This window comes from Branchiostoma floridae, chromosome 2 (assembly GCF_000003815.2).
Source record: "Branchiostoma floridae strain S238N-H82 chromosome 2, Bfl_VNyyK, whole genome shotgun sequence".
NCBI lineage: Eukaryota > Metazoa > Chordata > Leptocardii > Amphioxiformes > Branchiostomatidae > Branchiostoma > Branchiostoma floridae.
Window position 1 is genome coordinate 15,054,932 of NC_049980.1, and position 27,893 is coordinate 15,082,824.

The 27,893-nt window shown below is 41.0% G+C and overlaps 1 protein-coding gene across 1 annotated transcript; it reads right to left on the reverse strand.

Moving 5' to 3' along the window:
- Positions 1-9,507: 9,507 nt before the first annotated feature.
- On the reverse strand, positions 9,508-27,868 carry LOC118408593 (cubilin-like). The gene is made up of 7 exons (XM_035809414.1): positions 27,683-27,868; positions 20,986-21,060; positions 19,353-19,394; positions 18,350-18,721; positions 11,049-11,414; positions 10,216-10,302; positions 9,508-9,515 (listed from the first exon to the last, which is right to left on the reverse strand). Exons 2-7 carry the CDS (start codon positions 21,032-21,034, stop codon positions 9,508-9,510), a joined length of 924 nt encoding a protein of 307 aa, XP_035665307.1. The 5' UTR covers positions 21,035-21,060; positions 27,683-27,868.
- Positions 27,869-27,893: the final 25 nt, after the last annotated feature.

Below are 27,893 nucleotides of genomic sequence, written 5' to 3' on the forward strand. Positions count from 1 at the left end.
AGGGCTAGGGTTAGGGTAAGGGGTTTGTAGTAGAAAAGTTGTTTCCGAGGAATTGTGTTTTTTGGTCATAATTCGGTCTGAAATGGATAGAAAACATGCAAATTTCGACCATTTTTCTGAGAGTGCTTAGGATTAGTATTAGGGTTAGGGTTCCTGTTAGGGTTAGGGCTAGGGTTAGGGTAAGGGGTTCGTGGTAGAAAAATTGTTTCCGAGGAATTGTGTTTTTTGGTCATAATTCGGTCTGAAATGGATAGAAAACATGCAAATTTCGACCATTTTTCTGAGAGTGCTTATTGTGAGTGTTAGGGTTAAGGGTACCTGTTAGGGTTAGGGCTAGGGTTAGGGTAAGGGGTTTGTGGTAGAAAAGTTGTTTCCGAGGAATTGTGTTTTTTGGTCATAATTCGGTCTGAAATGGATAGAAAACATGCAAATTTCGACCATTTTTCTGAGAGTGCTTATTGTGAGTTTTAGGTTAAGGGTACCTGTTAGGGTTAGGGCTAGGGTTAGGGTAAGGGGTTCGTGGTAGAAAAATTGTTTCCGAGGAATGGTGTTGTTTGGTCATAATTCGGTCTGAAATGGATAGAAAACATGCAAATTTCGACCATTTTTCTGAGAGTGCTTATTGTGAGTTAGGGTTTAGGGTACCTGTTAGGGTTAGGGCTAGGGTTAGGGTAAGGGGTTCGTGGTAGAAAAATTGTTTCCGAGGAATTGTGTTTTTTGGTCATAATTCGGTCTGAAATGGATAGAAAACATGCAAATTTCGACCATTTTTCTGAGAGTGCTTAGGATTAGTATTAGGGTTAGGGTTCCTGTTAGGGTTAGGGCTAGGGTTAGGGTAAGGGGTTCGTGGTAGAAAAATTGTTTCCGAGGAATTGTGTTTTTTGGTCATAATTCGGTCTGAAATGGATAGAAAACATGCAAATTTCGACCATTTTTCTGAGAGTGCTTAGGATTAGTATTAGGGTTAGGGTTCCTGTTAGGGTTAGGGCTAGGGTTAGGGTAAGGGGTTCGTGGTACAAATATTGTTTCCGAGGAATTGTGTTTTTTGGTCATAATTCGGTCTGAAATGGATAGAAAACATGCAAATTTCGATCATTTTTTCTGAGAGTGCTTATTGTGAGTGTTAGGGTTAAGGGTACCTGTTAGGGTTAGGGCTAGGGTTAGGGTTAGGGGTTCGTGGTAGGAAAAATGTTAGCGAAGAATTGTGTTTTTTGGTCATAATTCGGTCTGAAATGGATAGAAAACATGCAAATTTCGACAATTTTTCTGACAGTGCTTAGGATTAGTATTAGGTTTAGGGTTCCTGTTAGGATTGGGGCTAGGGTTAGGGTAAGGGGTTCGTGGTAGAAAAATTGTTTCCGAAGTATTGTGTTTTTTGGTCATAATTCGGTCTGAAATGGATATAGTCCAGCGACATAGCTGAAAAATTGTGCAAATTTGTCTTAAAGCACCAAATTTGGCACACGTGTAGTTGAATGTATTCTAAACAGAAATAGATATGGAGGCATCTCAAGTTCTGCCCAGAATTGATTTTATGGCACCTTTTGGGCATTTTTAGACCAAAAATGTATATTTTGGGCTTTAGAGCCCTGGTATTACAACCTAATGATCTGAAATTCGGCACAGACGTGCATTGGACATATGCCCCCAGGATGTTATCAACCCTTTTTGCGTACGACACTTCAAAAATGAGCTATTTTGGGATATTTGGCCATTTTTTACTACAAAATGTATATTTTTGGCTCCTTTGTCCTCATATTAAAACCTATTGACAAGAAATTTGGTATAGAGATGCATTAGACATATGCTCCCAAAATGGCATCAACACTTTTTTCATACATCACTTCAAAAAAGTTTTATTTTGGGATTTTTGACAATTTTTGACAAGAAATGCATATTTTTGGCTCCTATGCCCTTGTATTACGACCAAATGACCTGAAATTTGGTTTGAAGGTAGTGTAGGGCAAGTGCGGGCAGTATGTCGTATTCTGTTGTGGCAACATTGCCAAAATTGTTGACTTGGGGGATTTTTTGCTATTTTTAGACTAAAAATGTATATTATTGGCTCCTGTGCCTTTGTATGAGAACCAAGTTCTGTGCCAAGTTTTTAATCCAAATGACCTGAAATTTGGCATTGACGTGCCTATAACATATGGTCACAGGAATGCATTCACGCTTTTTGCATATTTCAGTTCAAAATGGTTGATATTGGGATTTTATGCCATTTGTAGACAAAAATGTACATTTTTGACTCCTGTTCCCTGGTAATTAGACCAAATGACTTGAAATTTGTTGTCGGAATGCCTTTTACATATATAAACAGGACTTTTTTCATGCCTTTTGCCTACACCACTTTATGATGGTTAATTTTGTGATTTTTTACCATTTTTAGACCAAAAATGTATATTTTTAGCTCCTGTGCCTTCGTATTTAATTCAAATGACCTGAAATTCAGTGTGGATGTAGCTATCACATTATGGATTAGAGAGGAGTAACTTGGAAGAGTCCACTGAGTATGGGGTTTATTTGGAAGAGTCCATTGTTGCACGGAGGGCAGATTTGGAAACAAATTCAATGTCGGATTAATATATAGTTTTATTGCACAACAATTGTACAGGGTACAAAGTATGGCATCTACATAACTACAGTTCTATAACTTAACGCTTATCTAACTAATACAGAAGTTGTAGTATGGGATAAATTTCTTACAGTTATTGGAGGCTTTTACAATCATTGGAGGAATTTCTAATGTCTAAACCTTCTTTGATATATTTTCCTATATCTGCCATGCAGGGATTGTCACATGTCATGATGTATTTGAATTTGCAATTCAGGTCCATCGAGATAAACCCTTGTGTATATTATTAAGATGACAGCCTTGTGTACAGAGAATTTCGTATATCACAATATTTGGGACATACAACCATAAAGTGATATTCGTCTTCAATTAGCTCTGGACAGAATGATTGGGATGTTGGTATTGTTCTTGGGCGGGTAAAAAAATACGAGAAAACATTCAACTCACACAAAACAGGGCTACAAATCAGACAGTGCAGGTGTATGGACACTACTGGGGTACATATCAGACACTGCAGGGGTTACGGACTCTACTGGGGGTACAGATCAGACACTGCAGGGGGTACGGACTCTACTGGGGGTATAGATCAGACACTGCAGGGGGTAAGGACACTACAGAATGAATGAGCATTGCAGGGCGTACGGACACTACTGGGTGTACAGATCAGACACTTCAGGGAGTAAGGACACTACTGGGGGTACAGGTCAGACACTACTGTGGGTATATGGACATTACAATGAGAACTGACATTACTGGGGGTATTGACACTACTGGGGGTGTTGGCACTTAACTAGGGGTACAGACACTACTTGGCAGTAATGGGTATGGTACATCGTACCGGTACAAAACGGGAAAAACGGACCTGAAAAAAATCAGTTGACCAGAGTTTGGACCAATGAGAAAATGAACACTTGACAGGCATCAACAATAACAAGTGACCATACTCTGTGACGTAATTATGGTTTATGTCGGTTGTGTTGTTTTCTGTGTGTGTGAGTGTCAATTATGATTTGACCAGTTATTTCCTATAAATTGAGTTTGTTAACGTACCTGGCCTGTTTATGTGTGTATGGTGTTCAGTATTAGGTTTATGTTGGCTTGGCTGTGTGTTGTCTGTGGTGACCAGCAGGGACTGGTTGTTCGTCTGACAGTGTGTCTTTCACACTAGCTAAATGCTAGCCGAATAGTGTAAGCTATAAATTTTGCACAACTTTAATGATGACTTTATTTTGTAACATTTATTAGATAGGAGTACATTTTTACCTAGGCGTCTTTCCTGCTAATTCATGAAAATCAATTGTCTCTCTTCACCTTCTGTCCTTGCGGTATCCCTGTTACCATAAGCCAGACGACAAGCGAACACTTCATTGATGCTACAATATGGTCGCAAATGTCCTTACCTGCCCGATGGTCAGTGAAGTCAAATTGCTGGCAGAGACAAAATCAGCACAGTGACTACTGTCCCAATTCAATTCAAATCATTTTTGTTAGTGAATGATTCCCGAACTTGATACTAGTAGTCTAAAGCACAATTTGGAGAATGGCACAGATAGCTGACCAGCCCTGACGGCAATTGAAAATGTGGACAAAACAATTCACATCATACTTGCCATCGTCTCCTTGTGATTAAGTATTGCAGCGACGTGCAGCTCGAAAAGTATGTCATCTGCTCTTTGTACTTTAATGAGAAGAATTTCATACCTCAGTCCATAACTACGAAAGCCAATTGCTTATCTTGCAGCTACAAAGAAGACTGTTTTGTAAGATGCTGGCTAGCTGCGAGAGCAAGGAGCCCCGGTAGAAATCAGACGGTACACAGGCTTAGATCCTGCCTATACTACTCGTAGCAAATGGAGCTTTGAGCTGTAAATGGCTAAAGACAACTGTTCAAACTGTTCAAATATAAAACATAGTAGACGCCTTTGTTCCTCTGTGAGGATGCCCTTATCAAACATATTTTGTACTTGAATAATGATGAGACTATTTTTTCACAGCCCTTGCTTTGTTTCCACTAACGTATTTGCATCTGTAAGCAGCAGCACCCATAGCTGCAGTACACTGTGCACCAGTCAGAGTTGCCCTGAGGATGGTGCCGACGGTCACTGAAAAGTCAGTAAAAATAAAACAAGGGTTGGGAAAAAATGTATCTTCATCCAGTGACATACGCGTACCAACATGATGGAAATATCTTTTAGACTATTGTCTATCTCAGCACATCGCTCTCAGGCAATGGCTATTGTTAGCAGCAGTAAGTTTAAGTTCTGACTTATTATGCCCCGCAAAACCACATTGAGAACCCTGATATGGCGATTGATATTCTTCTCTCCAGCAACATTAACAAATCTTAACACCATCCACCGGGTGCATTACCTCCAATGTGCTGAGGGAGCATGGGAGGTAATGCGCCTTAGAAATGACTAAACTTTCAAGAGATTAAAAGTCTACTTTTAGTGGTTCAAGTAATCCCCTAGTACATCCTCTTAAATTCAATGCTTCATCCTCACTTTTTGGTCTGGAAAAGCAGGGAACCCATTTCCTATGTGGAAATACAAAGTTTAACCTTACTCTCGTATCTTCATACAGAGTATCATCTTCAGATCTATGAGGATAGCCATCGCAATTTCATTAATTTTCCGTTTTAATCATATGGCTGTCAACGTTTTACATACCAAACTGTTATCACACATACAAAGAATGACCCAATTTGGCAGCCCCTAACCCTCCGACCTTAGCATAGTTTGCTTGGTTTTCCTGTGCAATTACACTTTTGAAGGCACCCATCTATACAAAAGTCAACAAGATACGTTTCTATCTGGATGACATGAGCAAATTTATGTGTCAGAGAACTCGATCAAGAAAAGTACAAAAAAATGCATTCATCCCAGACTAGCCTTGTTTTTGACCTTTGTTATGGTCTTGTTTCTAGATAAATTTTCAATATCCATGACGTAGTCCTGCATCCACGTGTATTGGGTATTAATCGGTGTCACTTATGTGGAGTACTAGTAACCCCCATGGAGAGCCTTATAATCGTGTACGACATATATAGTACAACTTTGCCGGCGTTCCTACTCACCCGGATGTTTCCCATTGGATGCAACTCAACACTAATGCAACGGGCGGAGGGCCATTCTCCAGGACGAGAAACTCAAAGGAAAGTGTCAACAGCTGGCGATCAAAACTCACATTCAGTCAAGTCAAAATCATACAGGACTACTGTGCCGAAACAATGCGTCTTCTGGGATACAAGTTTATAGGTGATGATATGATGTTGAAAAATACGTCCACATCTCTTCTGGAAGAAATCAATCAGGATGTGATGGTTATACAGTAGACTGGGGATACTTATGATATGCTAATGTAGAAGCTTCTTAAAACTCGTGATTTAATATCGGTCACAACAATAGTCTTCATTATCAAAGATAGGTAAATGTCTCTAAATATAGAACAGAACATTGCAATGTTTTGTAAACGCTTTATTAACGTTACATATCAATTCCAAAATGAAATGCTTTCCTCAGGCAAATACATGGTACCAACGAGGTCTTACTCAGTACCAATCTTCATTTGCCTCCTCATTTACACCACGACTTATCACAATTTGGAACAAACTTCCTGTTGAAACCAGAGGGCTGGGAGCTACAGCCACAAGCCCGTCTGATGTGTCTGCCTTTAAACGAAAACTATCTTCATTTATGCATAACCGATTCCGACAAAACTTCAAGCTAGAGCAGGCTTGCACATGGTCACTAGCATGCTATTGCGCCACTTGCATTACCACAAGGCCACGATAATTTGCCCTGCATTATGACCACATGTATATCTATTTCATAGATTTGGACTCAATAATGTATGTGTGTTGTTAAGTTGATTTATCCTGATTTGAACTTTACATTGATTATGATATTTGTTCTTGTATTTATGTGTATTATGATTTGATGTATCATTGTTATGTTGTAGGTATGGCGGCTTTGAAAAGGTGTCCTTTGACACCTGTTCCGCCATACCCTCCATTGTCAGTGTGGAGAATCCAAATAAATAAATGCCATCAATCAACTCCCTCTTAGTCACTTTTGTATCACCCCGCCGTCACCACGCTTGCTAGTAGCAGGATCCAATAAAACGCGTCCGCCCTACAAGCCGTTTTATCGTAACAGACAAGAGTTATCCGAATGAAAGCTCATCTGTGTAGGTAAAATTCCATAGTGAAAAGTTTAAACTTTGTTCCAACACAAGGGAAGAAACTCACCATAAATTTTCGGCCGAACACTCCGACCTTCATCAGATGAATGATTCGCTGCACTAATCCGGAAGTCGTCGGATGACGTCAGGTAGCAGCGAATCATAAATGGCGGGAAGGCGAAACCTGCCACCGTCACGGTTCAATGAGGGTTGATGTGCCCTGATGTAGATAGCCTAGTTAGGCAGCTTTTGGTGGCGCCTAGGGATAAGACGCCCAAAGAACACAAGTGCGGCGTGGTTTACCACATCCGTTGTACGGGACAGAACCTCAGAGGTCCGTGCACCGAGTCGTACATCGGGGAAACGGCACGATCATTAAGAACCCGTTTCATGGAACATAAACGTCGCAGTTCAACATCTTCAGAAGTGTCTCAGCATATACACGTCGAATCTCCGGGCCACTCCGTGTCTCTGGACCAAGTTCGCATCTTGGACTCTGAACAGGACTGGTTCGTGAGGGGCGTCAAGGAGGCTATCTACATCAGGGCACATCAACCCTCATTGAACCGTGACGGTGGCAGGTTTCGCCTTCCCGCCATTTATGATTCGCTGCTACCTGACGTCATCCGACGACTTCCGGATTAGTGCAGCGAATCATTCATCTGATGAAGGTCGGAGTGTTCGGCCGAAAATTTATGGTGAGTTTCTTCCCTTGTGTTGGAACAAAGTTTAAACTTTTCACTATAGACAAGAGTTAGATTGCAACACGAGGACGTAACACACCTGATATATTCAGATATAGTCGGAGGGGTCTGTAGTTAAAGCTGATATGCATAATGCACAGTCCTTTAAGCGCCTTCTAGCGAAGAGCTTTATAGTTGCATTCCGTATTTCCATTGACGTACGTTTAGGAATCTAGGAAGCTCATTTTCACCAGTCAACACAACCCTTGTGCATGTTCCACAGATCTAGCTGCTAACGATATTCGTATACAACCAATTTGTTCCTGAATCGCCTTCTCCAAAGCAGTTCATCACATATGTACAGATCGTATCACTTTTACAATATCAAAAGCTGGACGTAAATTTCTAACCTGTTGCATGTGCCCTTTTTGAAAGAACACCACATCAATTACAGCTGTATCAAATGTATACGTACTTCTACATCTACAGCGTGCAGTATTCGGCTCACATTTGTTAAATAATTATACTATCGTGGCTGGAAAGCGTTCTGAGAAACGCCTTGTTGGATATTTATGAAATATGAACGTGAACGTGTCCATAATAACATTCATACAGTCACACTGTTTTAATACAGCAAACGGGCTGGCTGACTCAAAACGGAGCGGAGGCTACAGACAAACATTGCTTTACAATCCCGGTTAGAAATGATGAAGATAGCGTTGCATTGATAGAGGTACTTGGTGACGATATTTTTTTAGGAATTTGCCTTATGCAGTTTGATTTCATCCTTTAGATATGGAATATTGCCATGATCACTTGCATGCACATTACCAATGAATTGTTTGAATTATAAAGATACCGTATGTCCTTATATGAAAAGACAGCGGAAATATATATATGTATAGCAGTTGCTTGACAATGTATAAATACTATAAAATGCAAACATATGTCACTGCTATTCCTTCGATTAAAGGTCATACTGAATATATAAAAACAGATATAAAGATTACTGTTGTGTAGTTTCTTCCATACATCCCACCAGGAACGCGAATGTACATATCACATGGGTGCAGCAAATCTTGATGCTGCGTTTTCGGCTTTTAGAATAATTATGTCTCAATATGTTGTTTGGCTTGTGGCTGTTGTCACCCTTTCAGTACGCTCCAAGTTGTCAGGATTGTTAAGGTAACCAGCAGTACAGATCCTCCTGTATAGATGGGAACCACAGGTACGTATGAGTGGAGGTGTATCTAAATAAGATAGGTTGATTTTGATATTTTGGTATGAAAACACAGCAGTGAACATATTATCAATTAATCAATGGTTTATTGTGATTTATGCTCAGCGAAACAAATGTATGTTCGCAGCCGATCCACAGACTGGATTGCGCACTGTTTACTAATATTAAAAACTGTTGATTTATAAGTTTGATTTACAAGTTATGCAAAGTAATTCTATAAGCATTCTAAAATCACAATGAATGCTAACTTACACTGATAAATTTTTGAAAGCTGAGTAAACTCTGGTGTACAGTACTCGTGCAGTCACAACTTTTAGTTTTTTGTAGCAGGGTTAAAGTTGGAGATGCAGATCAGAAGGAATAGGATGATATGGATGTGGTAACGGCAACCGCTTGTTTGGACTTTTGTAAGAAAAGATATCAATTAACAAAGCAACAACGAGGCGATAAACAGCAGCGAGGGTAAAGGGGAACTATATTGAAGATGGTCAGGTGAGATGTGTTTATCAGAAGTTTACAGCAAGCTAGGCGGGTGATGTCATGCCTGTAAAACCTTTTGAAATCTGCAAATGGATATGAAACACACGCATGGTGCTGGAATTTGTGAATGAGCTGTTGGCATCTACATGTATATGTCATTAAGGTAAAGCTTATTAGGGTAACGCTACTCACTTGTGTTGCTGAAGCAGTTTTCCTGTGGCTGAAAAGTCTTCGGACCTGGGAAAACAACAAATTGTCAATCATGTTCTTCATTATAGATCTACGCCTTACTAATGACATAATAGATCAGGCTGCTGGAAATGTAAAGTGTTTTTTTCCCTATGCTATGGTGCTGGGCCAGAATACATTGAAAAAACTTATTTCACATTCCAAATGCAATTCTAAAGCGTTAAAAACTGTAGCGCAGTTTCTTTCTAATCAGCATCATGATAATTACACAGTTTCACGAGTACAAAATTAAACACTGCGGATCGAATTTCCCATGTGGTTTTCTCTGTAGTTGAAGAGGTTACGTGTACGATTCTTGCAAAAGTTTACATTTATCTACTGTCTACGTACTGACGATAAAGTTTAGATGCAGAAATCGCTCGGAAAAGTTTTGCAGATATTTTAATTCTCATACAAAACCGTTTTATCTTCTACTTGCCGTATTGCCAAGTAGCGCTCTTGATTAAATCGTGCAATGAGTGACCTCATGAGTGGCAGTGTCTATGCCAGTATAGATCTTTACTCCCTCCAAACTACTACGACGTCTGGTATTCAACCGTTATTTTGAACGACATGTATCGCACCAAAGGCACTCTAGTTATGTTGGGCAGTAAATAACCATATCTTTCAATAAGGCATCGCATCTGAAATTTAGTATTTCCAGCATAGTATTTTCAAAGTAACATAGTCGTGAATTCACTGCTGTCAGGTTGTTGATAATTACAGTTGGCGTTTTTATAGACCTCCGAACCATCGTTCAACTCTGGCTTTATTCGAACATTTTGAACACTGGGACAGGGCAAGACGAGAATACATGTCCAAACCTCCTGCAGCTCCATCAGAAGAATAGTAGACGTTCTTGGACCAGTTGTCCGGCATGGGCTGGTCAGATGCCGTGGCACCACCTACAGCTGTAGGGACGACACAGGAGAGAATTGGGTCGTTCTCCCCTCAACATCGATCAGGTATATATTTGTTTGAAGTGCACCATTTGACTTTTGTCAAGTTTCAATCAAAACAGTCTGGCCGGGCGCTCAGACAACTGTGGAGTTTTACCAGGCAGACGTCAATAATTGATAACATCGTTTCGTGTTGATATACCCCGCTGAAATCGCATGTAAATCATTGAGCTAGACGGTACTGTACCAGATATTAACTAGAACACCACTCTTCCATTTACTGCTGCTTTAATCAACACTTCGACTCAATCAAAAACCCTCGCGTTTCATGGGCGATTGGAAGATCGGTGATTGTGGCGAGTAATTTCCCCAACTCAACCTTAATTAAATCACCATAAAGAACCCGTTGCCCTCTTAAGACAGTCGGGGGAAGAAATTACCGTATTGAGGTCGTGCAGTACTGCCGCGACACAAGAAGGCTTTTGTTTGCTGAAAATTGAATATGGATTGCTCGAGGTACCCAGTCGTAAGACACAAAGTGACTTTCTGTGTCGGAAATCCAACCAGCTTAGTCTTTCCATTAGCCATGAGAGTAGTCGGCCACAATCAAGTTTTCTTTAAAAGAATCTTGTCTCCCGACACAGGAGATGTGGCGGGCACTTAATTAAGTAAGGTTGCACAGTACGGGGTCATTCATTAGTTCTGTCACATGCCAACTGCATCACTCCTGCACGCCATTCATTCCATGGTGTACCCACCTTTATAGTGTAACCAGAAGCCACGCTGTCTCCACTGTCCCGTCTTGAAGAATACCCAGGCGACGTTGCTCCTGCTCTTGAAGGGTGCGGGGTACTTCTGATCGCAGTACGTGAAGTCGTAGGACGTGTTAGAGTTCCCGATGCGTAAGTAGTCCGTGGCGAAGTCACAGCCGTAGGAGTAGCTGAGCTGGAAGTCCAGAAAGTTTACCTGTATGGCCTGTCCTGGCTTGGCGTGGATGACCCAGGTGCAGTTGATGTAGGGGGGGTAGTTGGTGCCGAAGGGATAGCCGGGGCTGTAGATGTAACCCTCCTGAGACACAACCTTCACCGCCTTGCTGCCGCCACACTCACTGTAAGCGTCCACCACTTCAGGGGAAATGGACCGTGCAGATGGAGTTAGTCAAAGACTGAACAGAAGTCTTTTAACCATGCGATGAATCACAGACGCATACACATGCCCTCAGAACACCCGATATAGATACAAGACTACACAATCATTCTCCACATGTTTATAAATGTGACGCTTGATACAGTATTTCATGCCATTTCCACTAGAAGCTGCAACTCCTGATCAGTCTAATGTTTCAAAAATAGCTCAACGAATTTTATGGATAAAAACTATTACAAACATTATTTGTGTGTTAACGTATGCTATCTTTCAAATCATACTTCCTACGTCATACTCCAATTATGAAATCAATGATTACAAAAATCCAGTTTTTGACGCTGCACGGTTGCCCAGCGATCGTCATCTGGTGGACACATTTTACCCGTCAGTCACATTAGATGTTATAACTTATAAGAATGCATAAGATAATTGGTCGTCATGACGTCTGGCCTTGAGCCATTACCTTTTCCAGGAAATACCTTGCACTTGGCTATAACACCTTTTCACCCTCAACCCCAAAGTTTTTACAGCTTTATAAATTGGCTTACCCTGAGGTTAATGCATTTGACCAAATATAGCAAAAGTGCTTATCGGCTTCCATTTGAGCCATATACACTTTTATAGGTAGAGTTAGATTTCATACTGAAACTGATGTGTCATGGTGCCTTGTGTGCTGGGAGATCATGTGGTAACAGTTCCGGGTGCTCAAGCTCATTCAGGCCATGGTTTGAGATAGACAGTTTCTCTAGATGATTCTGTGTCTAAGGTAATTTCTCCTAGCAAAGTAAATTGGTATATCTGCACTGCACCAAATTGCGAAATGGTGCCAATTTGCCGCCTAATTTGCAAGTTTTTTCAAAATTAAAAAAAGAAATGAAATTGGAAGTGTGTGCAAAATGGCACAAAACGACGAACATCACTCTATGGCTGCAAATCTCTTTTTGATGAACTTAATTCGCTTCTTGATGAAGTTAATTCAGTATGGCTATCTTGCATACTGAGGAGATGGTATTCCAGACGCGGACGTTTGGTTTGGTTCATCTGGACGTCATACGCAGTGCCTCGCGTTAGTGTAACCGCAAGGGATTTGGCACAGATTTGCAAAGTCGACGGCACAATTTCTCAGCGCTATTTGGCGCAGTCCACTGAGATATACTCTTGAGTGCAAAGGGGGAGGTTGGTGCCCACTGACCAGATATGAAACTACAACATAGATCTGATCTTCAGTGCTGGCAATAGAGCTCCATCAACACAATCATCAGATACATAGACACTCAAACTGAGACAAGTAACACGCTAAAATAAAGCGCAGAAAGGCATGATACATACTTAGACACAACAAAGGACTGAAAGAAAGAGAGTTTCGAAACAATTAGAGGGCAGGAGAAGGTAAAGACGATTATATGTGGAGAAATCATGAATAACAATTTGTGACACGTGTCAGATTGCTGTGATATTTTGCTTCCAAATCGCTGGCTATGTGCGGCAGGTTGTCTCGCGGGAATAAAATTATATTAATACAGGTCAGAGGTCGTACGTGCGCGCTGTTATGGTACGGTAGCCCCTTTCAACCGTGCGAAATGGGCTGGATAGGTGACCTTGCAGCACAGGTAACATATCACAATATCATGCCATTAGTGCGCCGGCACGCACGCTCCAACCCGCAGCCACGGGTACCATTCTATGAAATAGGTCATCCGTACAAAATAGATAAATACTTACACACATCATAACAGTTTCTAACATACAGGTGGCAACGTTTGCAACTGTAGATTGTGCAATTCACTTGGAAAGAAATTGATAAAACAGACGTCAGCATTGACAATGAATGTTGCTTCTTTCCATGGAAATCAATAGATGGATTTTTCATGCAGAGGATTTACCAAGAAAGTCTGGGGCTAAGGAGACTGACTATTGAATATCCATTCAGCTGAAATACTAACCTACACCAACCAGACATATCAATGTGCAACTTAGTACCCTCATATCTGATCACTTAACAGGCAGCCTTTTACTGCAAAATCAATGGAAAAAATTGACTAAAAACTAATGAAAAAACAAATTGCAGTTAATATGGTCTTTAGTGGATCAGAATTATCTTTCATGTGTGTGCGAGAGAGAGAGGCCAGAGAGAGAACGAGAGAGAGAGAGAGCGAGAGAGAGAGAGAGAGAACGAGAGAATAGGTCATAGCAATGCGACCCATTCTGGACATGTTTTTTTATTATGCCCGTACCCTCATCCACGCATACATGTAGAATCTGAAAATGCAACATTTTATGGACATACCACTTGAGAAAAGTTGGCCCAGGAAAGACGTTATTACAAGTTGGTTTTCAACCCTGTCCATGCTGTTTATGGTCTCCTAGGGAGAAACCTTGCATGGTGTGAACAGAGTGGTGTATACACATGACCAAGTTATGTTCACACGTCAGGCACTTAACCTTACACTTGTGCACTTATTTCACCTGACTAGTGGTCGTAAACATCTGTAACGTTTTGTCTACTAGTAGGAACATTTCTCTTCATGTTACATACATTGACTATGCCTCATCCAACCCAAAATATATCTATGGTTAACGTGTATAACGTGATATACGTGATTAGGATGGAAAGTTATCTCAAAGCGATTCATGGATTTAACTTTAAGATTCTATGCATACATATGTAAATATCAGACGTATTGGATTACAACGTTTGACGTCCTTTCTTCCAGTTTTATGGTGGTTGTGTCTCAGCCAGTTGTACTTGAAGTACGATTCTAATAATGTTCATCTTCCTCTACTTCACACTATTAAAAAATACATAATGACACAATCATGTTAGTCGATAATTGATTGGCATGATTAACATACTATTACTCCAGTTTTCATCAACGTTACCTACAGATCGAAAATGTTGAAAATTCATTTGTTCCTTCTTTACTTATCCTGATTCAAAGTTTTCAACTGAAACTTCCCTGCAGTTACAAAGTAAGCCGCTAGAGATCCTAAACGCATGTCCCTTCTTCCTAACCACAACAGCTATCCACCGAGAAAACTTCGTGACAATACATGTAGCTTGCTCAGAAGGTATTCAAACCGGCAGTTCCAAAGAAAGCAACAAGGGAATCTAAAATCTAATCAAGTTTTATGAAGAACTACTCACAGACCAAATGTTAAGACAATTAATCCAGGCATTCTCGAGTTATTGTGGCTGATAGAGAGACACACGATAGAGACATGCGAACCCTGCCGAAAACATAAGCGAAAATGACACAGACTGAATAAATGTATGGACTGAAGTAACAAGCAACTGATAACAAATTATCTGGTATGTTTTGATGGAGCGCCTGAAAGTTGTGACAGCTCCACTCACACAGTATCCGGGTTGCGTGCTGGGAGCGGACAGACGTCCGTGGTCGATACGACTGGACGGAGATTAATGGACTGTCTCCCTCTTTGATGAATAGAACGTCCCACATTATCCATCTCCGCAACACTCAATTCATTACTGCAAACACCAGACCAAGCTTTTTAAGCGGTAAACACAGCTGATCCTGACTTAACATGCTCGGGAAGTGCATTACCGATGGAGGGTTTAGAGTAGCACCACGCACGGCCATGATTGATCAGACGGGGCTTACTGTAGCCTACCCGGGAATGAACAGCAGCAACTACAATCTGCAGTAGTTATCCTCGCACAAATCAAATCAGAGCCTGTTTCTGATCTAAACACACTAACTCTCCCCCTTTTCTCTAAAAAATAGAATGCCCAAATTATTGTGTATACGTATGTTAACTGGCAAAATTTTGACAATCATAAATCTCTCGAAACAATAGATAGTCTTTTCCTAAGTTGACTACTTCTAGAAAGTGATACAGCATCCAAAGACCATTAAAAGCAAGTTAGATCGCATACTGCCGACTTAAGAAGGCTCTGGTGGTTTCAGCCATGCAATAAGTTACGGATTGATCGTCCAGGCTCTGCGCCATTAAGTGTTCCTGTTCTAGTCGGAACGCATCTGCCTGCTGGATGAAGTTGACTTAACGTGAAAGGCGTATGCAGGCAGCGTAGTGTGGAGAATGGAGGTCAATTCGGCGGGACGGTACAGAGTATGCACGCTGGTGTTAGATAGAGCTACAGCAGTTTTAACATAGCTGAAGACATCATTGACGGTATCAATACTTGATTCGTTATAAAAGTCTTGTTTTTGGTACATTGTGTCACAGTTTACTACTTAATATTTTGGACTGGTAGCAACTGTTTGAAAGAAGTTCGAGGAAAGATCTAGAGAATGATTTTATCACTATCTCTAGTTCTGACCTAGCCATTGACACCCCCAAAAAAGCTTTAAAAAGTTGTCACAGTTATACATTCATACAGGTGGTTGTTAGAAAATGAGATGCACTGAACGCAAAGTATTCTATAAGAATTTTGAAATAAGAAATGTACCGAGCTGCTGACCGAAAAGACTCGTAAAACCTTCCTGAGAAGCACTCGCGTGCAACTAGAAGGAAATTAATTAAAGGCATTTCATGGGAAAAGGCAAGTTTGGACACGCGCGAAAAGACGAATCTATCAGTTTGCGGTGACCTTCGACATTCCATGTCTGCTTTTTGTGACATGGGTGCCTACCTTCGGAAAATAGATGATGTGTATGGCTCCAATAGGGGACAGAGCTACGATTCTTAACTAAAACGTTTTCACATGCAGTCATCGATTCATTGGTCAAAAACTTCTAGGTTGAATCTAATCTAATATCGTTTCTTAAGCTGTCAAATATATTCACCTGAGTGAAAACGTAAAGCGGGTGATGCAGAGCATCGCCACAAAATCCTCCCTCGTTATCCAAGTTCTCAGAGATTTATAAATCATCCAATAGGTCAACGTCTTATCCTGATTATTACCTTATCTATGGCTATCTAAAACGTTTCTCCGCTCGGACGGCCGAGCCTGACAGCCTTTTGACCAGGTGCCAATATGATTGATTCGAAGCCATCAATTCTTGCCCGAGTCAATAAGCTGCTACAAGTCCGGCTTATCCGAATGCCCGCTGCGTCCATTCCTGAGTTTAATGTTTCCGATAATACGCTATGAGGTCGAGTGCCTTAGAGAAGGCAGCTGTGCGGTGTGCAATGTGTCCCTTCTGTACACCAGACAGACCCCACTTGTACCATCAGAGATCCAGCTGTTACCCACAATAACGTCTGACGAGGGGGATGCTGATCTACATCATTGCCTTTCCATATATGATAATCCTACTGAGTCTTATAAGCTACTAATAGCAGTACAACGTTATAGGTTTTAAAACTTAACGTTATACAGAGATGAACATTTTCAGTTAAAGCTTTATTTGCAAACTCCTGCCACAGGCAAGGGAACAAACCAAGGGAAATATCTAGTCTATAGATCTCTTCGATGTTTCTGCATATATTACTAGGGCTTGACCCCTTCCTTTGGGGTACATGCGTGGCCAATGTACAGTCCCACGTTTTTAATGATAAGGGGGTTTGATAAAATTGTACTTTTTTCAAGTTTTCCATGTTAATGAATTCAAAGCATGTCGACTCTCTACGACATATCAACAGCTGAACGGTTTTGCAATTTTGGACGAAACACATACACATCTAATATCAGACAAACAAATTACCTGTATTACTGTAGGAAGAATAACCCAACTTATGATGTATGTACAAAACTCAGATTTTTGGCTACCTATTTGGCTACGGCTTGCCGAAAAGTAGTCCTGATATCTGTCAAGATTTACCAGAATACTCTATCCTCAGGCAAAAATACTATTTCGATTCGTAAAATGCCAGGTTAACGAATGTTGAGCTTATTTTCTCGCCCGAAGGCTTTAGCTTCTGTGAAGCTGGCATTCGATTGAATTCCGTAGTATTTATCCATACGATACTCCGCTGAAACCGTCCGTTCTGCTCCAATCACAGCGAACATTAGTTTGAGAGCTTCGGAAGCTGTCGGAGGTCAGCAAAAGTCAAGCTGATGACCTTTGCGCGGGGAATTGTTATTCCCGCCAGTTTTACAATCCTCAGTCCAATACTTCTAAAGCTGCGAGCAAGTGAAGAAGGCCTATCATGGATATCAACTGCACGGAGTAGACTTAGGGCCGGAATCTAAATTGATGTGAGAAGTGCTGCTTCTGTCTTTCCGAGCTTTCCCCTGCATGTTCCGCCGTACCCAGCTGGGCTGACAGAGTGGATATTCTCGCTCCAGGGAGCTTCGTGGGCAATTTCATATATATTTCAGGAATTATCTAGCTGCGTGCACTTAGACACAGCCATGTGTACAATTGGTTGGTTTTGAACTCTCAGTGTGGATATCTCGTAAGCTGCCTGTAGCACTAAAGTCTGTATGGATGGAACAGCTCCCTTTCCGAGCATATCAGTCCGACACATGCCGAGGGGAACACTTTTTGCAAATGGGTCTTAGAGATAAAATGATTCTCTAGATTTTTCCTCGACCTTCTTTCGAACAGTTGCTACCAGTGGATCAGTCCAAAATATTTAGTAGCGGGGTTTTCTAATGAAAGGGGTAGTTCTGGAATATACTATTCCTACTATCAACAGTGACCACACAATCTACGTATAACACATTTCATATACTCATTTCTTGCTTGTCTGTCACCGATTTGCTATATGAAATGACATGATATCTAAAATATAAGATGTCTGCCCCCTCTCCACCAGAGGCTACCACACCGCTGGCCAACCATAAATCTGATAGACCGCTCAATAAAGCCCATAGAAAAAAGTTTGTGTGGCGTTTTCTATGTTTTGTCATGGTGTTTGTTGTTCTTTGAATGTCTTTCAAATCATTCTGCACGTATAAATCCAGTTTATGGTCACTTATGTGAGAAAGGTGCGAACACGTGAAAACAAATAAGAACATTAGGAAACATTTGGAGAAACAAACCTTCATATTCGATGGTGAAGCCCGAGTGGAAATCATTTCCAGTCGTCCGCCGGTAAAACTTGAGACAGGCCAGGTGGTTCGGTACGTACACCACGTCTGTCGGCTCGGACGTCCCTGTGTAAGTTCTTAACCTCCTCGAGTCGCTGCAGGACCCGTCTCCAAAGATCTGTACTTCATCCTTGACGGTGGAATTCCTGGTAACTTCCGAGTTCAGGTCGTAGCCGTAGACTATGATTTTGATGCCGTGTCCTTGCTGCAGGCTGATGACCCATGTGCAGACCCTGTCGTCAGCAGACATGGGGGTGGGGTAAGGTCTGGGGTAGGCTGGGGACCGGACCCACCCACGGTACGCTGTCAGGGTTCTACCGCACGCTGAAAACAATTGTAACAATCATTTCATCAGGTTTACCAGAACCTAAGTTATGTAATCTGTTTGTTACATCTTTACACTTACCTCAGTCCTCGTGACATTTATAAAGACAAACGAACATACATACAAACATTCAGCTCCGATGCAGGTCTACGTACCGACATATTATATTCTTTGGTTATGGCTGACGGAATTTTAGAGATCAGTGGTAAACTCGTCATTAAGTTTGTAAGTAACATGAAATAACTTATATAGTTGCACCTTGCTTTTGATTAAGTTATGATGTGCTTAATTGTCCATGTCCGTCAGTCGACATGTTTGGCACTAAGGACTGACAAGTAAATCAGGTCAGGTAAATCAGTGTGAAAGATCCATAGAAAAGAGCAACTTTTGTACATAAGAACGTCAATTAAGATAATCTAAACGGGATTCGTCCTTGAGGCACGACGCAATTAAGACATCCCTGATGACCTGATAATGACCATCATCATGAATTAAACTGCGGCCTTTAGAATATTTCTTCAAGTCCTATGGAGGCAAGTGAGCTAATGAGGACATATTTTAGACGACCTTGCAATTGAATTTTCTCGTTTCCATGGCAATCGTCACGGCGAACGAACAAATCTTACTCACATTTGCTCGGTTCCGATCTTGTACACCGGGCCACACTGTCAGCTGGGGTAGAGAAAACAGGCTTTTGTTAGTTTGACGAGAACTAGCACTGGGAATGTGTGTGTATCTATGTATGTGTGTATGTATGTGTGTGTGTGTGGGGGGGGGGTGTCTTCATGCGTGTGGAGTATGATGTGAATTGAAATGTCTTTCCAACCTTTCAAAGTCTTTGTGCAACTTCGACACATTGTGTGTGTCAAACCCGTCGACACAAACTTAAGAAAACAAAGACAAGACAGAAAAGTCACATTGTTCAAACATTGCGCCCAAACTATGAATTGTCAGCAATAGGACGATACAAAAGAGAGAGGAGAACTATGCCCTGTGATGATATTCAGTAGGCCATAGAACAGAGATGCACCACCAAATCCTGCTGATGAGACTACAGATAGTTACGTCATGTGTCAATTCTGGCCGGAGTCCAGGATGTACCAGTCAAAGGGATTATCGGATATCATTGGATAAATGGGCACGGGGGCAAAGTTCGTTACTACATGAGTGAGAATGTTAAGATTCTATTTTCCGCTTCAAACGCCACGTAATCACAGCTGAGCAGCGCGTATGGCGGGACAATTCTGTTTGTCTGGATATTTCTGCAATCTGATCCATAGGACGCTATTTTCCTTTTGGATGGTACATATTGTCATCTAATTTTGTAAAGAACTGCGGATTTTGGTTCCTCCGTCATTACAAAATGTTTTTGAAAGCTGTATGCAAATGACGACTACATTTACATGATGTATGCAAGGTAAGGTAAAATTCAACTGTAACTTACTTAAACATGTCACAAGTAAGAAATCCATACCATTCACCTCTAAGGCATTTTCGTATTGAACGTACAAATCCGGTCCTTATTTGTATGTTTGCATTGTGTTACATTTATTGAAGTCCTATTGTGGAGAACACTGGAATAACAAAGTTTCCGCATTAGTTATGGAAAGAAGCTCCTCATTTTGGATAACTCAATTGTGTCTCTTTTTGTCTATGCTACCTGATTGCCATAATGGGGAACATCCCTCATTCCGCTCTTCAGTTATCCGCCTTGGAATATTTTCAAAAAGGCCCCTGCAATTCCAAATTAAACTGCTAGGATGAACAAGCCTATGCAACTTTATCCTGACGTCAAAGGCTATCTGCCAATCATACACTAGACCCTGCAGTTAGAGAACAAGTAGCTGGGGGGCCAAACCTGCACTTCTTACTGAGCACAACACCCCAATTTGGTTCCCGTAACATCTTAGTTCAAAACTGATACAAAAGCCGCCCGTTCCGCTGCAGCACTAGTAAGCCGCTAGCGGGCCCAAAATCTAATCATTCTGGGGTCTCGTCGAGACCTACCCACAGACCAAATATGAAATCCAATCCACTTTCTTGAGTTACCGGCTCCACAGACAAACACACATAAACGCACAAAAACCCTCATGCTAAATTCTCAATGTTTCATGGAGATGATAGATGCATTAATGTAACTGTAGATGATGGATCCATGGAAAACAAGGGTCTGTAATAATGTATGTACGTCATACTCTGTATGCTTTAATTACGCTCGGCATGATCCCGTAATGGATAGCAGTAGTGTACAGTGTACATTTACCCAGAGTTGAACTCAGCAGCAGATAACTGATGAGAAGTTTGGCAGCCATCGCAACTGTAAGCTTGTCCCAGGGATCTGCAAAAAAGGATGAATTAATCTCATGAGGTCGAACATTTTCTGAAAAAAAGATGATTTGAATCTTCAATATTAGTCAAATTAGTTATCTGTTCCAATTATCTTCCATCTTCCTGTGCTTATATGGAATGTACTGTGCCCTTAAATTTATCATTGACACGTAGGGGATGAGTGGCTTTTATTTTTCATGAGAACGCTGCATCTACTCTATGGTCTTGTTCAATGAATGAAAGACCTTTACTGCACGTTTATACCGTTGCAGGCTAAGTACAGGTCACAGTGATAAAGAAGAAGCACAATGACAGTAGAATGTCGTATCTTTCAGTTCAGTTCAGTATCTAACTACATCTATCGAAATGACTTCATTAGCAAAGAAAAGTAACTCTATCACCATTATGTCATTCCTAAAGCCATGCTACGCCCCATGTACACGCCCAACTAAACATCTCTACATCTTATTGACAGCAATTTGCAGCAGTACGCACGGAAGTCAATTTTCAGTATCATCACTGACTACATGAGTAACGTTTCTCACAGGTCATGATAAGAGCGCATATTGTACCCCCGGGTAAGGACAACACCATTAATGGCCAAGTAACGGCAAGATATATGTACACGCCTGGCAGTGAAACTAATCAACACTACATTTGGAACTCATTATATCATAGGACCTAGGCGTCATCACTTAATCTTGTTGCCTCAACTCCCCGCATTCTGCACGCTCTCTACAAACTTGCATTCCCGACGGAGTACACAGCAATGAACTCTAAATCGAATCAATCTCTATGAAAAAGCGCTTTGCTGTGACAGATTCATCCTTAGCATTCTCGATGACATTTAATTTACTTTGGTTCCCTCAAGTTTGCGTGAACTCTTTACGAATCAGCGCCGAAAGTTCACGACGATCTCGCGAGGAACTCCGTAAGTAATCAAAGCACAAATTAGCAAAGAAAACAAGATAGATAGCTCATGGACCTGTGCCGGATGAAATGTCTTTCTTTAGAATTAATCAAACGCCTTGTAACTCCTTGATTTATCTCTTGTCCGTTCTTGCTACATCCCTGCCTGTGTCTTGGCGACAGATTGTCGTACCCAGTGCCGGGATTGACTGGCTAAAACTCTCCACATGACAGGTTCGCCTGAAGCCTTTTCCTCCGGCCTTCCGGCAGAGACATAGACGTGATGATGAATAGAGTGATGTGATAATACTCGTAAACCTGCAATAACATTGCTGCATGTTCAAACGGCGCTCGTGATACATCTGGTAATTTGACATATTTGTGTACTGTAGCAGCTCCATTGCTGTAAGACGAGACTGCGAAAATTGATTAGATAGTAAACTGTCAACAGATAGCTTGAGGAGACAGGAGTGCTAGACAGACAGACACGAGTGCAGTGTACTGAGGTTGCTTCAAAGACATGGTATCATATCACTTCAAACCGATTATGAAGATGGGAAAAGCTAGAACAATGGCCCAAGAGATTTTCGGGAGAAATGAGATAATGTCCATTAATCTCGCAGAAAGTAGGCGAGAAAACGAATTATTGATTTTTCCTGTCCATCCAATGTTTCAAGATGGGAACCAATAAGTACGTACACATGAGACATCCTGTCCGCGCACGGGGACCCTGCAACACACCGCCCTCATCGGGATAATATCTGCCTCTTTCCCCAGAGTCACATATCTTTCGTTCGACCTACTTTATGAGATTTTTAGCACGATATGGCATGCAACTCTACACGCCATATTGAGTTGCTGTTCCCATGTATGACAGCTTTTTTTTTACATTGGGCCACACTGATTTCATAATATGGATGGCATCCTCTGGGTATCCCAAAACTGATATAAGCGTGTGAAAAACAAGCTGGGAACAAAGTTACCTCTAAGATGAAATCTAAATGGCGGGAACTAAACAAATGGCTAAACTCACGGGACATAATACAAAATGTATACTAAACAATAAATTCTTTATTTTTGTTCTTTTGCATCCTCATCCTGGACTAAGGAAGACTTGACTCATTTTCATATGTTTGGTTTTGCAATATACGGCATATTTGTGCTCATTCTGCAACTTCTTTGCATCATGATGTACAGTATGGTTGCAAACTTCTTTTTTTTGGAAATGGTTGAAAATTGATGCGCGCTTTAGCTGCAGCTTCGAATTCAATAGGCAATGCTTGTTGTAGTCACCATGTAAAGCCAGTCGTGAAGTATTCCTGGCAATTAGTACTGATCAGTACTTACCTCGATCTATTAGGCATAACTTTTCACACGAGCAAACTGTCTTCCACTCTTGCTTCATGTGTTAACTTTCAGGTGCAATAATGTGTGTACCTATACCTAAAAAAATACGTTGGTCGATACCGAAAGAAAAAGTACTTGAATATGATGTATTGCTTGGTAAATCTTTACTTCTCTTGTGTCATTTATATGCGACCGGATACAGATTACTTGAATAGTCTTAGTATTTCGTCTTTTCCCGTGACCGGGACACGATGTACAAGTATACCATTGTTGAAGTTTGTTTTCAATTAGCCCTCGGGTCTGGATTTGCAATAATAAAGTATTTCAAAACGTTATTGCTTTGGCTTGAAAGCGTAGCATTTAGTTTCCCCATCGATATGTCCTGGTCTTGTTATGCATGACTGTGGTGAAGGGAAATGTCCCAGTCAGCCGACAACCTACAGGGTCAAGGAGACGTCGGGTAGAATACAGAACGGGAGGCCTGATATGTATAGTTGCATGCCTTGGACCCATTATTATGTGTAATCATGCAAATAATGCTTAAACTAAGACCAAAAAAAATAAAGAATTGATGAGTCTGAGAAATACTGGTTCTATTAACATGAAGACAATGATTTTGTTATTCTGCTAGATATTAGCGGTGCCTACGGCTACACATTGATAATCATTCGCGATCAATATTTGTGAAAGAGGGCACTATCACTACAATATCTAAGTCAAGAAAGGTGCAACGGAACCCTAAAATTTGGTACAAAATACTTTCATTGGTGAAAAAGAATATCAGTTAAATCCTATCCCCAAGTTTCATGACGCCAAAAAGTATCCGCCTGAATTCTGCATGAATCATCTATTTTATTTGATAAGATGTATACATGTGTTGCGTATCATTAATCTACCTTTATTTATCAATGTGTATCGAAATTCAAGTTCTTGGAATTTGCTACCAGAGCTCTATCGAGTGTATCTTTGTCGTCGTTTGTCTCTATGCATTTCAGGGTTGGTTTACTACTGGATCCATGGATGAAATTACACCAATCGACAGATAGAGATCGTACCCTACTTCGTAATCCTTAACAAGAAAGTAAATGAAAAACCTGGCCTCTTTCGCGTGGGATGGCCTCGGCGTGTATTGGAGTTGACATATCTCATTACCTTGCAAACGTTGGTCTCTTTAATTATATCTCTAATGAAGTCATAAATCTTTCTGTCATGCTTGTTTAAGTTTCTAAGAATATCGGTAATGGATTTATATTGTTACGTCTACGATGGAAATGGCGGTTGAATGTAAAAATACATTTGTCAGCGTACTCTTGTATACAGGCAACCTAATGTTTCATAATGTTGAACAAAGTCTTCACTTACACTTATACACGCATGAACACACTTATAACTTAACACACATGGAATGTTCAGTTTTCGCGAGAATCGCTTAGGAGTTGGTGCAGTGGAAGACTGACGGTCTCACTTGGGCTGTGGACGTTAGCGCTGCCCAACGAAGACGAATGTGGAGCTTTACTGCCCGAACATGCACGGTACATCATGCACAAATTACAGGGATAAACTCGCCATCGTCCGAAAGTCTCTCAAGCACCGTGTATCAAGAACGAATTTCCTCCGGACGTTTATATTAGCTACATGTACTCAACTGTACGATAAGACCGATGTTTCAACGGTACAAGGGAAGCAGTAGTAATGCTATACTGCTGTAATGTAGAGAAAACAAGGCTTATGTAGCTACAGGTACGATATGTATGATGAATAAAGAACCCGATTCATCACTTGGCTTGGTAACCTAGCGATGGGATATGAGGTAAGTTCATTTTGTGCGGATTTAGAAATACAATTTTCAAATTATGGAAGAGCCCAGTGGATAAAGGTATGGATCTGCCGGGAGCGATGCGATTACCCATTTAATATTTGTCAGTATTAAATTCCCATAGGACGAAATCAGAGAGTTACAGTGACTGTTCATCTACTGCTGACATTTACGTTGGACGAACCATGCCTGCAAAATTACTCTGTGAAATTTAATGTACCACAGAACCCCTACGGGTACTTCGATCGGGCGCTGATATGCCGATGACTATATGTGCAGAAGAATATATGACCTGAAATATAAATGTACATATAGACAGAGGGGGAGCGAAAGAGAAGGTGAGAGAGAGAGACAGAGACAGAGAAAAAGACAGAGAGAAAGAGGGAGAGAGAGTTTTGTTTCTCTTATATATGTTTTAAAATCATATGGTCAGAACTCGCGATCGTTGCACGTAAAAGTTGTTCGACCACAGCTAGAATTTCCAATGTTTTTGTTTTCACCTTGCTCAACGGCCCCCACCCCCAAAAACATTCATGTCCACCAACCCGAGAAGAAAATCGCAATAACGGTGTGCCCTTGGAGCGCTCTATTCGGAAACACTGTGATATCTTATCCTGTTAGCGCTGTGAACATTAGCGTAGCTGCGCGATCAGACCGTGACATTTACATTGTTACGTACTGAAGACTGACCTTTGCCATCTTCATAGTGGTTGAATATTGTCGACACCTGGGCAAATAAAACCCATGGAATATTGAAAAATCATTTGGAGCTGTAGGGAATACCAAGAGATATGGAGGAGGCTGTGTAGAAATATATAGAAAATTAACATCAAAATGAGAATGCTGTTTTATATCATACAGTGAGGGACATTTAAAGGACATTGTGATCATTAAACCATCATCAACTACCTCCTCATCATGCCAATGATCCTTTATATCTAGAACTTTATCAGGTGCAATATGTTTTCATCATTCCGTTGATATGTTTCTCATGCAGATAATATTACAAGGTATTTCAGAAGTACAAAGAATCCTTTCTAGACAACATTGCAGCATGAGGGCTTCTATACTGTCATTAAGAAAGTCCCGTCTCTGTAAGGCATCTAGCTCCAGAACGCCCTCTACAAGTCGCCCATGTCCTGCTTTCTACTTTTGCACGTATTGATTTTCCTTCAAGGTACGAATTTCCTTCTCCATTTGCTGGTGATGTGTCCTTCATCCACTATCTTTTCAATCCGTGACTGCTAAATGTAGCACCGCAAACTCCGAGACTATTCACCCTACGGAATGAGCGATATGGAATCCTATCAGCTTGCAATGAAAACATGATAACATACCTCGCGTATCGCAATTTCTTTTTGATATTGCTGATTCAATTTGCGGATTTTTACATATAGATTGTGTACTCCCGCTGTGAAGGCATTCACCTTGTTTTTTTTACTACAAGATTTCTCTGGACATGGTTTTTTGGGGTCTTAGACATGGACAAAACGCCCATGTCCGTGGCAAGCAGATTAGCGCTATTAGAAAAGTGAATCCCCATGAAAATGTACCGGTGTTTGCAACATAAAATACCTACACGATAAGGTGCAAATAACGTTAAAACCTGGCAACGGTGTCCTCAATTAATGAAATTATCACAATGGTAAATATTGCACAGTAAAAACTGTCTGATTGTAACAAACAATTTGTGGAACAGATACCCCCATTAATACTTTACTCTATTAATGACAAATATATATAGCTATCAAACCGATATTTAGATGTTCGTCTGAATTTCACGGCACGCTTGTCACTAGACAGGCGTAGTTGGGTATACCTCGCTGATAGGGGTCACAGACTCAGTGATAATTTCAGTTGCATCTCACTTATTTGTAGAACGTCATATTGTACTGAAGAAATTATGTCTGTGGTATGGATGATTCCTGACTTCGCAAAGGGACTGCACAAATGGGCTATGACAAGGCTGCGAAAGCAGCAGCTTCAGGAGCATTGGAGCATGAGCCAAATGCAGCATTTTCCGGCAGCACTAAGAACCCCAGGATTAGCGTAATGGATAGCAAGCTGCGTAACAGCCGATAAAGAAAAGGCATTAAAAGGCATGCTTCTAGATGCAAAAATGCACACACTGCGAACGTAATGGTCTTCTTCTGCAGTGGGAATTCTAAAAAGTCCGGACTAACTTTCTTCAGTGACATCAGAACATCCTATTGCCACGATAAAAAACATCATCATGAACAGAATGACTCTTAATGACGACGCTAATCAGGATTATGTAGCCTCTTCTGATCTTTTCAGTCGTTAGTCGGGGCATATAACGTGTTGATAAAGTTATCAAGGTCCTCATGAGGATACAAAGAAGCTATCTAGGGATCCAAAGTCTGAGTAGGAAACATATTCAGGACTTAACAATTCCTTAATAGGAACACGTGGCATTACAAGTAAGCTTTTCCTGTCACAAGGATAATATTTCAACGACCAATACCTTCTTTGAGCCTCAAAATCGAGCCAAAAACAGATACAAACCTTATTGTAGTCTGTTGCTTTGGTCAGGCCTCACCTGAAAGCTCTTGTCTCGTGCCTTGAAGCGTGCCAATCCCAGCGGTGCGACTACACTCCTGAATCTGAAAGCACGAAAATGTGATATGAGGTCGAACATGTTCCACAGGCAACACACTTTGATTTAGGGGAGGTCGGGACCGACGCTGATGTGGCCCTAAATGGAAGATGTGTCGGTGCAGAAAGCAGAAACGCTGTAAAAGGGTAGAAAT